The 13,996-nt window shown below is 37.3% G+C and overlaps 1 protein-coding gene across 4 annotated transcripts in view; it reads right to left on the bottom strand.

The window, feature by feature from the left end:
• The window catches only part of RNF38 (ring finger protein 38), a 104,053-nt gene that overhangs the window by 3,823 nt on the left and 86,234 nt on the right, over positions 1-13,996 (bottom strand). For all 4 annotated transcript variants that reach the window (XM_071424599.1, XM_071424603.1, XM_071424602.1 and 1 more), the window contains 6 exons: positions 13,719-13,889; positions 11,972-12,133; positions 8,953-9,059; positions 7,325-7,409; positions 5,653-5,774; positions 5,237-5,336 (listed from right to left, as the gene is read on the bottom strand). In XM_071424599.1, the coding sequence (XP_071280700.1) occupies positions 5,237-5,336; positions 5,653-5,774; positions 7,325-7,409; positions 8,953-9,059; positions 11,972-12,133; positions 13,719-13,889 (747 nt within the window). The remainder of the gene's footprint in view (positions 1-5,236; positions 5,337-5,652; positions 5,775-7,324; positions 7,410-8,952; positions 9,060-11,971; positions 12,134-13,718; positions 13,890-13,996) is intronic.

Here is a 13,996-nt window from a genome sequence, read left to right as displayed (position 1 = left end):
AAACATTTTGTGTGAGGATGTCATATTGTCACAAACTGTACTGATCAGGAATGACACCGTACTTTGTTTATTTGGTTATCATCACAGAAAAACATCAGATAGACTTGGTCAAAGCTGAAAGCAAACAGGGGGAAAAGGGAGGGGCTTTTAGTAAAGGGGAAAGGGAATAAAATAAAGAAAGAAAAGATGACCCGACCAAGCAGATATTCAAGTAACACACCCCAGCAGGCCTATATTTAGCTCTTTAGTAAAGCACATATTGAAAATATGTCCTGTGACTCATTTATTTTTCTAGCTTCCTTAAAAAGTAAGGCAGATAAGAAGTAATATTCCTTAAGCTACTGGGAAAGTATTTCTGCCTTCTCATTCCCCTTTTCAAATACTGGCTAATTTCATTTTAGCAAATAATGAGAAAAAGGCCCAGAAAAATATGTAACATCCATGAGTCAACACTTCCCTTGCAAAGGGAAGAGTGAAGAGAGCTCTTCCCTGTCATAAATTTCAATTTCATAGTTACCAAAACTGCAAGATCAACCACTGTACTCCAAGTCTTCTAAGGCAACCAGATTTTTCAATGAAAATACAAATGAAGAGCATCAAGAAGTACGACTATGGACTATGTAGGCCACAATTCAGAATTCTTTGTCAAATATTTTAAATCCAAATAATAACCAATCCTATGAAAATACTATGTCATTTTTTACTGAAAAACATTATTCAGTAATGGAAATTAAATTTACAGTATATTTTTCCTGTCAGTTTTCCTGCTGTCAACTGTTAGCACTGTCCGTAAATTTTATTGCTTTGTCGTTTTTGTAAATCAGGGATTGGACTATCAATTAAACTTATATTTCTTGCTCTTTCACTAGCAGTTTCAAAATGTCCTTAGTCAGTCATTTAATTTCATTTCACGTGCCTGATTCTAAATATAGCCTGACTGATATAATGTTTAAAATAAAAAGCCATGTTCTTAAACATGGAATTCAGTGGATTAATAAATCAAAACCTATTTGCTTAAGTTGGTACTGAAGTAACAACCACTTGCACTACAGACAGCATTCAGTAGGAGTAATTTCCTGACAGGAATTCCAGACATAGACCTACTGTGCCAGGATAAAATGAATACTCATGAACACCAAACCACTGCTTTTAAAGTAACTTTTCATGATTCTACATGAACATCTGCTTTAAATTTAGTTGCATTCTTGTGTCTTTGATTAAATGAATTTCCCCCTCCTGGCATTTTATATGACTCTTTGACACCAAAACAGGAGTGAGTAGGACATAATATTGTAATATCATCTTCTAACTTGCCACTCCTTCAGGCAGAATTAATTTTGTGCTGTAACTATAGAGTGCTGCACAATTAATCGATTAAAAAAAAGTATTTTATAGAAATTTATAGTTAAAGTGAGCTGCATTTAGAATAATGAAACTATAGGTCTACTAGAATCCTCTAAAAACCACTGCACTGCTTTGGTGTTAGTCTATCAGAAGTAAGTTGAAGTATAGTTACATTTTGTCTTTTCTTATATATAATACAGCATTTCCTAGTAGGTTAAATATAAGGGCAGGTTGTCCTCTTAACATTGTTCTCAACCCTCAAGGTGAAGACAGGTCATGGTGTCAAGTACTCTTTTGGAATTATGATTTTTATCGTATAGAAGAACACATTTCTCATGTGTTCATACATGACTAGAGGATATAGGGTAAGAAGGAGCCAAATACTGTGAAACATGGGAACTAGGTATACTACAAAAAGTGAAAGGATAACCTCTCTCCTTTTAATTATATTGTTTCCTCCACACATCTTCTTTGTTAAGTCTTTAAGTTTGCTTACGTAGGAAAGTATTTTAGCTCAAGTGGGCAACTTAATGCACTGGTATAGAACATGTCCTCTTACTTGCTCACCACCTAAAAAGATAGTGTTGTCACATACAAGCCACTATCTAAAAATGTTTTTAGATAGTTTTTTTACTTTGCCATCATCACCAACAGGCAACCCAAGCAGAGTATTTTTGAAGTACTCAGATTGAATCACTAACCTTTTACTTACATCTTTCACTGAAGTGACATATGATGGAACTTAAAAAAAATTAATTTGACTCCACAGTTCTAGAAATAGTCCTAGATAACAAATACACTCTTCAAAGAAATGAAATTAAATCAGTAAAAAATAGTGACTAACCAATAATATTTTTCTTTGTCTACTTCATGGAATAACATTACAAGCATTGAAAGATAGAATTTTAACTTTCCCTTGTAGAATTTATGATGTTGGCTGGATGATGTGAATTAGGTAGATGTGAACATAATTATACAATCAAGATATATTAAAAAAGCTCTCAAATTCATAAACAAATGGACAGAAGCAAAACTAAAGCACAAAATATTTTCCAGTTATTATCACTTCCAGATATTAGCTTCTTAACTATAACCAAGTTTAGACAGAGGCAGTAACTAAAACAGACTGGTGTTACAGGTAATTTGTTACAGCTTCCAAAGCAAAATAGTCTTTATTTGCAAATATCATCTTCGTACCACTGTAACTAAGCCCACATGGTGTATAAGTATTGTCTTAGTGAACTTACACTAAAATGGTTTAAAGTTCTCTATCTTATTTTGCACTCAGCTCTGCAAGTTCTGATAGGTTTAACTGCACCCCTCTACATTTTGATTGCATATCTTGCACCTAATTCTAAGGACAACCTTTAGAAAATACTACAGGTGAAGATCTGTTAGAAAATGCAGATTCTTTGATGGGACAGGAACATCAGCAAAACTATTTCACTACTAGAACAGTACACTATGATTATGAAAACAGACTAAACTAAATCTGGTTTTTTCACTTTGCAGTTCCAAATTCTATTGCCATGTTCAATTGAAAGGACTAACTCTTTAACTTTTAAAGTAACACACTGAGTCCAAAAGAGACTCCTGAGTGGGATGTCAGGTAAGAAAAGAGCAATAAGATAAAGATAAACGCGCATGATACTTTCCTGACATGTTCCTCTAACTTCCAGGAGTCTGCAGATCAGGGGTTCTATGAATCAGAGGTATATATTTTTTTTGCATTAACAGCCTGGAATGAACTGTCTTTAAAAAAATCCACATAATAAACCTATAGCATCCACTATCTCACAGGCTATGTCAAATGACTTTTTTTTTTTCTTTCTTTCCATAAAGTGGAGAGAATACTATCCCTGGATTCGCACTGTCCATACCACAACTGACTTAGAGAGTTTCATGCAATGAAAGTTTGACACATATAGTGTGGATGCTGATCGAGAAGAGAAGGGGAACACTGAAGAACACCACTTTGATACATACAGACCCTAGTCTTAATTTGTAGTAAGTGAATAAAACTTCATACGTCTAGCAGAGGAAAACTGATAATATTATGCGGAGTGTGTGCATGTGGCTTCTTAGTATGACAAAAAAAACACCAGGTGTTTCGATTACTCTTGCTCATTTTTAAGCATGTATGTGAATTCAGATACTTTTGGACCATTTCTACCAAAAATTAAGAGCATTACAGTTACACTGGCCCTAGATTTTGTAGGAGCTTTAGACTTAGACTACTATGTGTTGCAGTGTGACGCCATTTCCTGTTTCACCTATCCCAACACCCCAGGTGTGCCAACCTCTCCTTTCCTCTCCCCCTTTGCCCTCCTGCTGAGAGCTGTTACATCACTCTTAACATTCCAGCAGGGTTGTCGTGTGGTTGGCAGAAGTTCAAAAGATGCCCCTCAGGTCCGGGCTCATTGGCCTGTCCAAGTGTCTTTGTCCCTTGAGCCTTCCCCTCCTCACACCTGGTTGGCCCTCACCTGTCCCTTCCCCTCCCCCTGTCCCTGGGCTTAAAAGGAGACGGGACCATGCGGTCGGCATTCGACTGGGAGCTGTTACAAGATTCAGAGGTCTGTCATCCTGGAATAAAACTCTGGATTAAAACTCTACAGCAGAATCCTCTCCTTTTTCTCTTCACCATTGCCTGAACCTTTTCCACCAGAGGTAAACTGAGTTCCTACTTTGCCTGGATTTGTTTGGAGTGCCGAGCTGCAGCATCCAGCCAGCCAAAGGTATCTCTGCGGTGAAACACCACAGCTGCTGCCTTTGGCCCAGCAGCAAGGGTCAGACGAGCCCAGGCACGTCCCACCCGGTAATATTGGGATTAATATTCCATAACTATGGGTATTGTAGCCAAATGGCAATTTGACATCCCGTTTTTTCAAATCCTTCTCATTATTCTTGGTATCTTCTTAGGAAAAAAAATACTGTCAATATTGACTTTCCACTGCATATTTTAGCACTTGCCTAAGATATGATGCCATATTTATGATGCCATAAAGGCAAGGGAGTTTTATTTCTTTTTCCAAAACAACAAACACCATCTGTAATTTTCTAGGGACCATATCAACAGAGGATCACTGCAGTTTCCAATGTTCCACATGACAGACTAAATCGATTAAAGCTGAATAGAATAAAATAGTCGAAAAACTGAAGCAAGATGGGAATCAATACCTTGCTAGCAGTAGATCTGGCTCAGTGTAGCCTGTAGAAATGTCTGCCATAATCTACTTGTATTTCTTGTTCTTCTCACCTTCTGCACAGCTGCTATTTAATAAGTGCTCTTCCTGGGTGGTCCTGACGCTTGAGCCTTTCTGTTTTGCTCAAATCCTCTTGGATGGCTAAATTATTTTGTAAAACTGTACTTTCTATTTGTATATATTACATTTCTTTATATATGCATACACATAAATGTACATGTGTAATCCACTTTATTTGCCCCAGAAACCAACATGAACAGCAAAGTGGGGAAGGAAATCTGTTGGTACTCATTCTTGCTAGGCAAGCTATGTAAAACAGTTGAAGCCACCATCATCACCAAACTCTGTATCATACCTCCTATATTATTCACTTTTTCTCAAGTCTTCTTTAATGTTGTGTAATAGTCAAATGCACAGTTACTGTTTTAAGCAAATGGAAGAGAGTAAGAGCTGTCAATGAAAACAACTGTATTCATATTAGTTTTCCATTGTGCCAAATATTATGAAGAAATAGTCTTCATCAATTATTAGAATAATATAATACCTAGGCAGTGATTCCATTCTGCTGCTTTTTTGAGTATCAGAAACACAAAACAAGATGAAATGAAGCATAACAGCAAAATATCCCCACCCTCTCCTAACAAAACTACATAATCAATTTCATCCAAGATAGGATTACATTTTCTTACCTTCAGCCATTTATCAACACACTTGGCATGGAACTCGTGGTTACAGGGTAAGACTCTAAGTAGCTGCCTTGACTCAAAATCACACATGCACACCACACATCTAAAAAAGACAATGAAGTTCAAATGTATCTGGTATGTAAGAACAACAAATATGCATTCCATACAAAACCTTAGAGGTATGAATGCAAGACAGTGGCTATTTTACTCCTTCAGTAGCTACAGTGATCTACATCTGACAATGGAAACTGAGAACTGACTGTGGGATTCTATGGGTGTTTTCTTTTTTTATTTACTGTGCTTTCACATCACAAATCAGGTATTCTTGCTCTTCTACCTTGCTGTGACTGCAAGCTAAAGAAATTAAAATCAAGCCAACCTAAATTATGGATACTTGAAAGAGACCACTGTATACTTACAATGTCTGCTCTGACTGGTGATTGTTTGGATTGAATCTGTAGGATGGAAGCTGCTCAATGTCAGCTTTTGTTAATCCCCGTGGTTTGGCTTCTCCCAGACGTTCTGCCAAATTCAGCAGTGCCTGCAAAACATGGAAACCAGACATATAAAAATTCACTGATCAAACAGGCTCTGTTTCCATTAATGTTGGCACTACCATCAGATCTCACTATACCAGCTGCTAGCACAAAACACCCTTCTATCAATAAATGTTTAGAACCTTAGTTCTCCCGCACAATACAAGCTCCTTAGAAAGTCCTTCAGAGCTTAACCATCTTGTAATGATGTAAGATATTTTCTCTGGGATTTCAAAACCCACCTCCCAAGAGGACATGGGTTTTGAAATCCCATCCCAGAGGGATTGGGATCCATCCAAGGACCCAATTTCTAATTAGTCCTGTGACTGAATAACTAGTTCACTTCTGAGGGATCACCTCACCCTGCTATGCAATTAACAGTGCTGGTAATTGTCAGAAAGAAACTGTCAACTAATTTCCTTCGCTAGAATATGTGAATTTGGTCTTGTGAGAGAAACCATAAATTTAATGGGACAGTTTATGATTTCCATTCTGTGTCTTGGGCTAGTTGAATTAAAATATAGAGACTTTAGCCTCAGTCTGGAAAACAAATACATATCATCAAACGTTAGGCGCTTTTTTGGCTGCTCATTTTTATGTTAATTTTCTGTAAGCCAACGATTGCAACTAAAATCCTTTCATGTATATAATTTGCAATCTGTCATGTATTTAACTCACACTCCTTCATGAGGGGCATAGGAAACAACATCAGTGTGATAGACAATCAATGGAGAGAAAAGATACTGTGAAAGCTGCAAATGGTATTGATTTCTTACACTACTGAACCTAGGGCCCAAATTCTCAGAAGGCAATGCTGTTTCTGAATCACCACAGAAGCACTCATTGTTAAACTGAAGATGTGCAACTTATTAAAGAAGCACTCATTGTTAAACTGAAGATGTGCAACTTCACAAGTATCTTACTTAATGAGAGCACAAGCAAAGAGATGCAGAAGTCAGGGTAAATGATGACTAACTCAAGAGAAATCAAATGGAATCCATTAGCTTCAGAACTAGCAAAGAAACAACAGTTGGAACAGCCCCATAATTATCTAGGATATTGAAGAGGGTTCTGCATCTCTAGATGTGAATTACCATCCCCTCCAGAGGGCAAGATGAAAAGGCAGTAAGGTAATTTTGTAAGTATGTTTAGATTAATTAATCCTATGATATTAAAACTATTCTGAAAGTTATACCCATAAAACCAGTAACTTACCCTTTTCTTTGGAAAGTGCTTCACTTCTGTTTGGTATTTAAAATCAATTAAATTTTGAAAGGAGAAGAGTAGCATGGAGAACATAAAAGTTGAACAATTTAATGATTACTAGCCTGGAAAGGGGAATTCTGAGAGCAATAGACAAGAAAGAAAGCTAAACACTTCTAATATTCAGTATTACAAAAAAATCTGAAAGGACCAGTTTTGGATTCTGTCTTCATAGTCACTACACATTTATTTGAAAAGCAAAACCAGGATTAAAAGCAAAATATAATAAAATTTTATCTATTGCTTGAGCTAACATCTGTTCTTTAAAGATAGTTGTAGTTCACACACCAACCTCATAGTTTTCTACCTCTCCATCTTCCACATCCAACTCAAAGCTGAAAGCTGGTCCAACTGCTGGTGGCACTGGGAGCATTGATCTACCACGAGAGCAAACAAGGATAAGGTTCAGCATCTTGCTGAAGGAAAGCACAGAAACATCTGGCAGAGGTAAAGTAACCTTTCTGATGCCTCTCAAATCAACATGTTCTCAGAACTGGCAAAAATGTTGTGTTTGAAGTCAAGAACAGATATTTGAAGTGAAAGAGTCACAGAAAAATGCTTTTTCTGCTAACTTTCTGATATTGGGAGTGCTGACCTTTTAACTGCATGTGTGCTTCGCTTGACGCTTTTAACCAAGCTCAGCTTTATTACAAAAACCAATCTCTTAATTATCACAGAATATGGAGACCTAAAACTGACCAAAAAAATTACATTCTGCTTTTAAATATGCTTTATTTCCTTAAGTGGATAAAAGACCATCAAAGAGGAATACAAAGTCCATTTAGATCTCCAACATAAAAGTCTTGCAACTTCTGCAAGCCTAAACCACAAAAGTGAAGATAAAAAGGATTTGTACCGGACAAACCCATCCTGAAGGCAAGCACAAATTCACTTTCTCATGTACTGTGATGCTGGTAAAAGCAGAATCCCTTCAGACTGAGAGATCAGAGAGATGTTTTTCTGGTTGTATATTCAGTAAATCTTTTTACCCCCCCTCAAGGTAGTACAATGGGTCAAAACTTCATCCACAGACATGGAAATCACAAATTCAAAGCACTAATACAGTGGAATCAGGAATTACTGTGCCACATCATGTCCTCAATGAATAGGCAAGAAGCTATGACACTACTCTCAAATTGCAAGACGAAAACTTGAACAACTTCGCTGAATCAGATTTCTGGTGCCATTTTCATGCCACGTCTGACGTTGCACAGAGAGAATCTACAGATCTGGTGTCAGTGCTTGATTATTTCCTTGTCAGTGTCACCTATGCCACCAGAAACTTAATCTTTTTTTTCCAAACATTTAATTCTTACTTCTAGTACAGAACACAGAAGACTAATACATGTCATAGACCCAAACTCTCTTCCAGAGTGTCTACCATAACACGCTACAGATAGTTCCTAAATGTTAATTGTCTCACATCTTTTCCAGAAACAGCTACTCAGAGGCAGAACAGAAATGTGACAGCTGTGATAGAGTAGCACTTAAGCCAATAAAGAGTAACACATCACAGAAGTCCCCACTCTTGTGTTTTACAATTAAGAACCAAACCAAATTTATTCCATAAATGAAGACTCTTATAACTTGATCCTACAGTGTAACTATGCCTCTGTAAGAGTATCATAGAACTATGATTTAAAATCTGTTGAAGATTTTACCAAGAGTTCAGAAACAAGAGGCTACTGTGCCTCAAAATACCTACAAAACTACACTGGACGAAACTGTTCACTTAAATATTTTCTTGCTCAGTGGTGTTGGTTATTAAAAGTAGGCTGAAAAGTTTACACATAAATCAAAGTTTTCCTCTGAGACAGGTGAAATATGCCTGGTCTCTGGTAGAGTCCAACCATAAAAAGTGCCAAGATGCTTTCTGACTTCTTAATAGCCTACATGGAAGCAAATGTACTTTTCACTTACAGCACATAAGGTAATAGGCTGGGATGGTAAGGGTGTGGTGGTATTGGCTGCTGTGATCGGTATCTGCTGCGCCCTGTGAGTCTTCGAGGCATAAAAGGTGGGTAAGGCTGCAAGAAAGAAGAAAATAAGCTTCAACTCAAACTTGCAGAACTGGAACTTGTGTCCAGTTCTGGGCTTCCCAGCACAAGACAGACCTGGACATACTGGGGAGAGTCCAACAAAGGGTCACTAAGATGGGACTGAAGCATTTCATGTGTGCAAGAGTGCTGAAACAGCTGAGCCTGTTCAGCCTGGAGAAGAGAGGGCTCGGGGGGGATCCTGTCAATATATCTAAATACCTGAAGGGAGGGCACAAAGAAGGCAGAGCCAGGCTCTTTTCAGGGGTGCCCAGTGGCAGGACCGGAGACACTGGGCACAGACTGAAACACAGGAGGCTCCAGCTGAACATCAGGAAACACTTCTTTACTCTGAGGGTGACTGAGCACTGACACAGGTTGCTTAGGGAGATGGTGGAGTCTGCCTTCCTGGAGATGCTCAAAAGCTGGCTGGACATAGTCCTGGACACCCAGTTTAGGAGGCCCTGCTTGACCAGATGACCTCCCTTCCAACCTTATACAGTCTGTAAGCCCATCATTCTACATTTTCTATTCTTAATCAATAATGAAATAATGACATTCACTTTCAATAAAGCATTATTTAAAAAATTTTGCCTCTGCTAAAATCCAACAGAATCTCAGCCTCAATTTGAAATTACTATTCCCATCTATTATATACAATCATACCGATTAATGTGAAAAAGTGGTAATATACAACAGAAATCCCTACAAGTTCTTGTGTGTTTAGTCTACAGTCAGTACAGTTTGGGAAACAGGACATGAATTGCTGAACCTCTTCTAAATATAAAAGGCTCAGGCGCTCTTATGCAGGCCTGTGGATAAGCAGTTGAGTAAAGAAGCCCTTAAAAAACTCTTTAAAAATGATAATTAAAAAAAAAAATCTCTTTTAAAAATACCTAACTTTTAAGCAGTGGTATATACTTTTATTTAGGCTTAAAGGCTTGAAGCCTTTGAGGTGTATGTAGAAGGTTTAATCAGTACAACTTCTGCAGCTGAACCATACATAGAGAGACACTCAAGCACAAAGTTTCCCTGCATTCATTCTATGGATAAATCAGGGCACTTTTTGTCATCTTTTACTAAAATCGTTTACTAAAAGCTGGTTTTGTATTTTCTACAATTAATGTTTTTGAATTTTTTCAAAATTCATGTATCTCTATTAAATTCATATCTGAGGGCCTTAAGACTTTTTTTTTGAAACAAAGAACACTCCAAGCCTTTACTAACGCATTTTTCTTCTTACATGCTTGAAATTTGAAAGCACAAGAGCCCAACACTCCCAATGATTAACCTAAAATCCCCTAATTTTACAACAGAAACATTATAATTAGGTAGCCACAGTCATACATAAAATTAACATATGAATATGAACATATGAATATAAGAACAATACGAAAGAGCCAGGTTCCTTTTGGTTGGAGTCTCAAACTAGACATATGAAATCTTAATTTTACTGCTTTGTGAATTCTACAATCCGAAAACATAATTAGAAACTGTTGTGTTCACTGAAAGAAAAAGAATCAGAAATGCATTTATTCCATTCTAATGTTAATGCAAATAAAGCTTTGTAAAAATTTAGTATTACTTTATAAAAGGCCACATGGTTACTTGTAATATGTCTCTATTCTACTCCTTAGCAATAAACAACACAGAGTTGAAGCATCAGTGAGGACAAATGCTATGATCTGCACAAAATGGTAACTATGTTCCCTATCTGCTTTAACAACCAAACTTAAAAATTAAAAGGTCTGACTCCAAGCAAAACATGTATGATTAGATTAATTCATCTAACAAGCATACTGAATAAAATACAATCAGTTTATAGAAGCTTTCAAGTGTCCTGGACTCTAGAGTGTCTCATAGTGCCTGAAGACTTCATTGAAAATCTGTACACCTTTAGATTAGGAGTAAGTAGATCACTTTTTGAAATGGTGGACATTTACTTGAACCTTTAGAAAAACTGCAAGCAACCATTTGATTAGGCTCTGTGATTTCAAGAAGAGTAATTGAAGACAAAGTATCTGTCGGTTCTGCAGCTGCAGGGCCTAAAATTTAATTATTATTTAAAATTTAAATAACAATATGGCCCATAAACCACTGACGACTTGATGTACATGTCAGACAATAAAAATTTCAGCACCTAAACTTGGGATCTAGCTATTTCTCCCAGCATCAGACAGGCAGGAGAGGGGGTATTTTGGTTTTTTTAAAGAAGTGACCCACACAAAACCACAACAACAAAACCACAACACATCTCAAGACTAGTATAATTACAAATTGAAGTACAAGACAAACATCCTAGAAGTAGCACCAGTGGACACACCACAGAAGCACATGATTCAGCAAAATCCAACACAGACTTTATCCTGCACCCCTTTTAATTTTATTTTGTGCTGCTGCAGTTGAACTGCCTGTTGATCCCCTGAAAGCTGAGTTAAATCAAGCTTTATAACATGGCTATCTTTATAATATATGGTGTAGTCTGAATTATGGAAGCACTCTACAACTGCTTAAAAAGAACTGTTTTTAACACATTCTGGCTTTCCTGAGCTGTGGAAACTCAACATATGATGAAGAATTAACTAAAAGTGGTAACAGTTTTTCTGAACTGTACTAACCCATACCTGCAGTAGAAATCCTGGACTATGTGAAGACATGGAAAGTTTTTTAAGTAAATGCTGCTGCACTCTGCAGATAATGTTACTGGAAATAATTTGCTAGTGTCATTAAATTACTCTTAACTTGATTAACTTAGGCTTAAAGAAAATACCAAAATATACAGCTATTCCAATAATGGAATATGATTGCAAAAGCACGACTTTTCAACAATATGTACTACAGAATAAAGATCAAGAATGTCAATGTAGTGTGAAAGAGAATGTAGCATAGAAAACAATACTTACTACCCCAAATGACACCTCCTGGTGTAATGGATCATGGGCTAAGAATTGAAGAGGAGCTGAGGGAGGCAACGTTGGTGGATGGGCTGAGGGAGGGTATGTAAAACCTCCTACAGGAAGATGTTCTCCAAGCAATTCTACATCATTTTCTATCCTTTGAAGTGGCTACAAAAAAAACCAGAGACAGTCTTTGTTGCATTAACAGAGATGAAATTTTCTCCCCAATAAAGAACTGCAGTCCCAGCTGTGCTGCCATGATCAATTTTATAGTAACTCTGTGAGCAATTCCTAGGTCATTAACACTACCCAAAAGAGCAAAGACAACACTACACATTTGATATAAATTCACCTTTTCCAGCTAGCCATGCTTATAGGCCAGGAATTTATGCGATCTAGCAAATATAGGAGTGGCTGTAATTTCCTGTATCTTGCATTTTTCAGGACAAATATTTGTTCTCCTTCTTGCCAGGCTGCTCTCACTGTATAACTATGCGAGAGAAAAAAATAAACAACCATAGACAAGAACTGAAATTGTGCCAGAAAAATTGAAAAGTGGAGGGGAATCATGGTCGTTCCAGCAGATGAAACTGATAATGATATCCAGAAAGCAAGCAGATGCTTTCCTAGGAGGATCATGCAAGCAGTGCTAACAAGCAGTCCTGAGGTTTCAGAAGCATGGGATTCCAGATTGGTTTCGTTGCTTGTCAAATCTAGTTAAAATGCCCAAGAAACAAGGAATTCTTAGTGTTTCACAAATACACCACTCTGTTATTGATACTGAATTTCACCATTTCAAGAAATTCAGCTAAGAAAGCCACCTTGTGGAACCAAAGGAATTTACTATTTTTCTGTTATACAGAACAAAAGATTCTTAAATCACTATGATGCAAGCTTTTTGGCAAAGCTGAAAGCAGACAGGCAAGCCTAGTTAAAAATTCAAGTAAGCAACTCAAGGTAAAACCTGAGTCGATAAATTTTCTAAAGCTAAGTCTCACAAAGATTTCTACCACAAAGAACCACTTTGTTAGGATGATGGAAACTGTTCTCCCATCATTGTAATGAGGTGATTACAATCCTATCCACACCAGAGACATGGCATGAAGGAGTCTCAGCAATGTTTGCAATAATAAAGCTATATCCTATTTCTGTGTTACTGAAATATCTGCATCTTCTACGCACCAGGGCAAACAAGTACTCAGATAACCACACAGAAAGAGTGGTAGGCCAGAATTGTAAACCTGATTTCCCTCTAAATCCAAAACAGGGTCACATTTTTTCATGTCTGCATAGCCCATTTCACTAACCCAAATCTCCTTAAGCAACATCAGTAATTTTCATAAGTGTAAAGAAAATGTCCTAGGGAAAGGACTGGTTATTTAAAAATTAATGAAGAATACAAAAGAAACTAAAATAAAAGCAACATTGTGCTTTTTTCTCCGCTAAGCTTTTCTCTGAGATGCCTACTACGCTCTCACAACCTCCTCTGGATTCTATTCTACCTCCTGGGAAAGAAATAACTGATGGTGAAGGAAATACCCATCTTTCTGAGAGAAGTAAAAGCGTATGGATAAACGCCACAGGCAATGACAAAACCTGAAGTGAAACTCTGAACTTCAGAAGTATTTTTTCATCTTCATACCAAGTGGCTACAATTTGAAAGAAAATCTTTGTTTCCTCAATCAGGTATCAGTACTACGTGCCCATCCAGCCCACCAGTTCTACTGAGAGTGGGGTAAGAAGCATTACTTACCGACCGTGACTGTTGTGCTTGGAAAGGAACAAATTGTCCTGGAGGAGGTAAGTGAGGAGGGTGGTGTGTAGAGATATGAGGAGGATGCAAAAGGAATGGGTCACTAGAAATGAGGGGTGGAAATGCTGCATATGGGACAGGTAGGTGCTGGACTGAGCACGCCTGAAGCATCTGAAATACAATGAAAACAATACATTTTTGTAGCACAAACATTCCCTACACAATGTTCCATATTCTACGTATTTATTACAGAAAGATATAATTTGTAAGAGAACAGT

The sequence above is a fragment of the Agelaius tricolor genome, unplaced genomic scaffold (assembly GCF_023055355.1).
Source record: "Agelaius tricolor isolate 1412-34295 unplaced genomic scaffold, bAgeTri1.0.p SCAF_4, whole genome shotgun sequence".
NCBI lineage: Eukaryota > Metazoa > Chordata > Aves > Passeriformes > Icteridae > Agelaius > Agelaius tricolor.
This window is presented reverse-complemented; position numbering and strand designations above follow the sequence as displayed.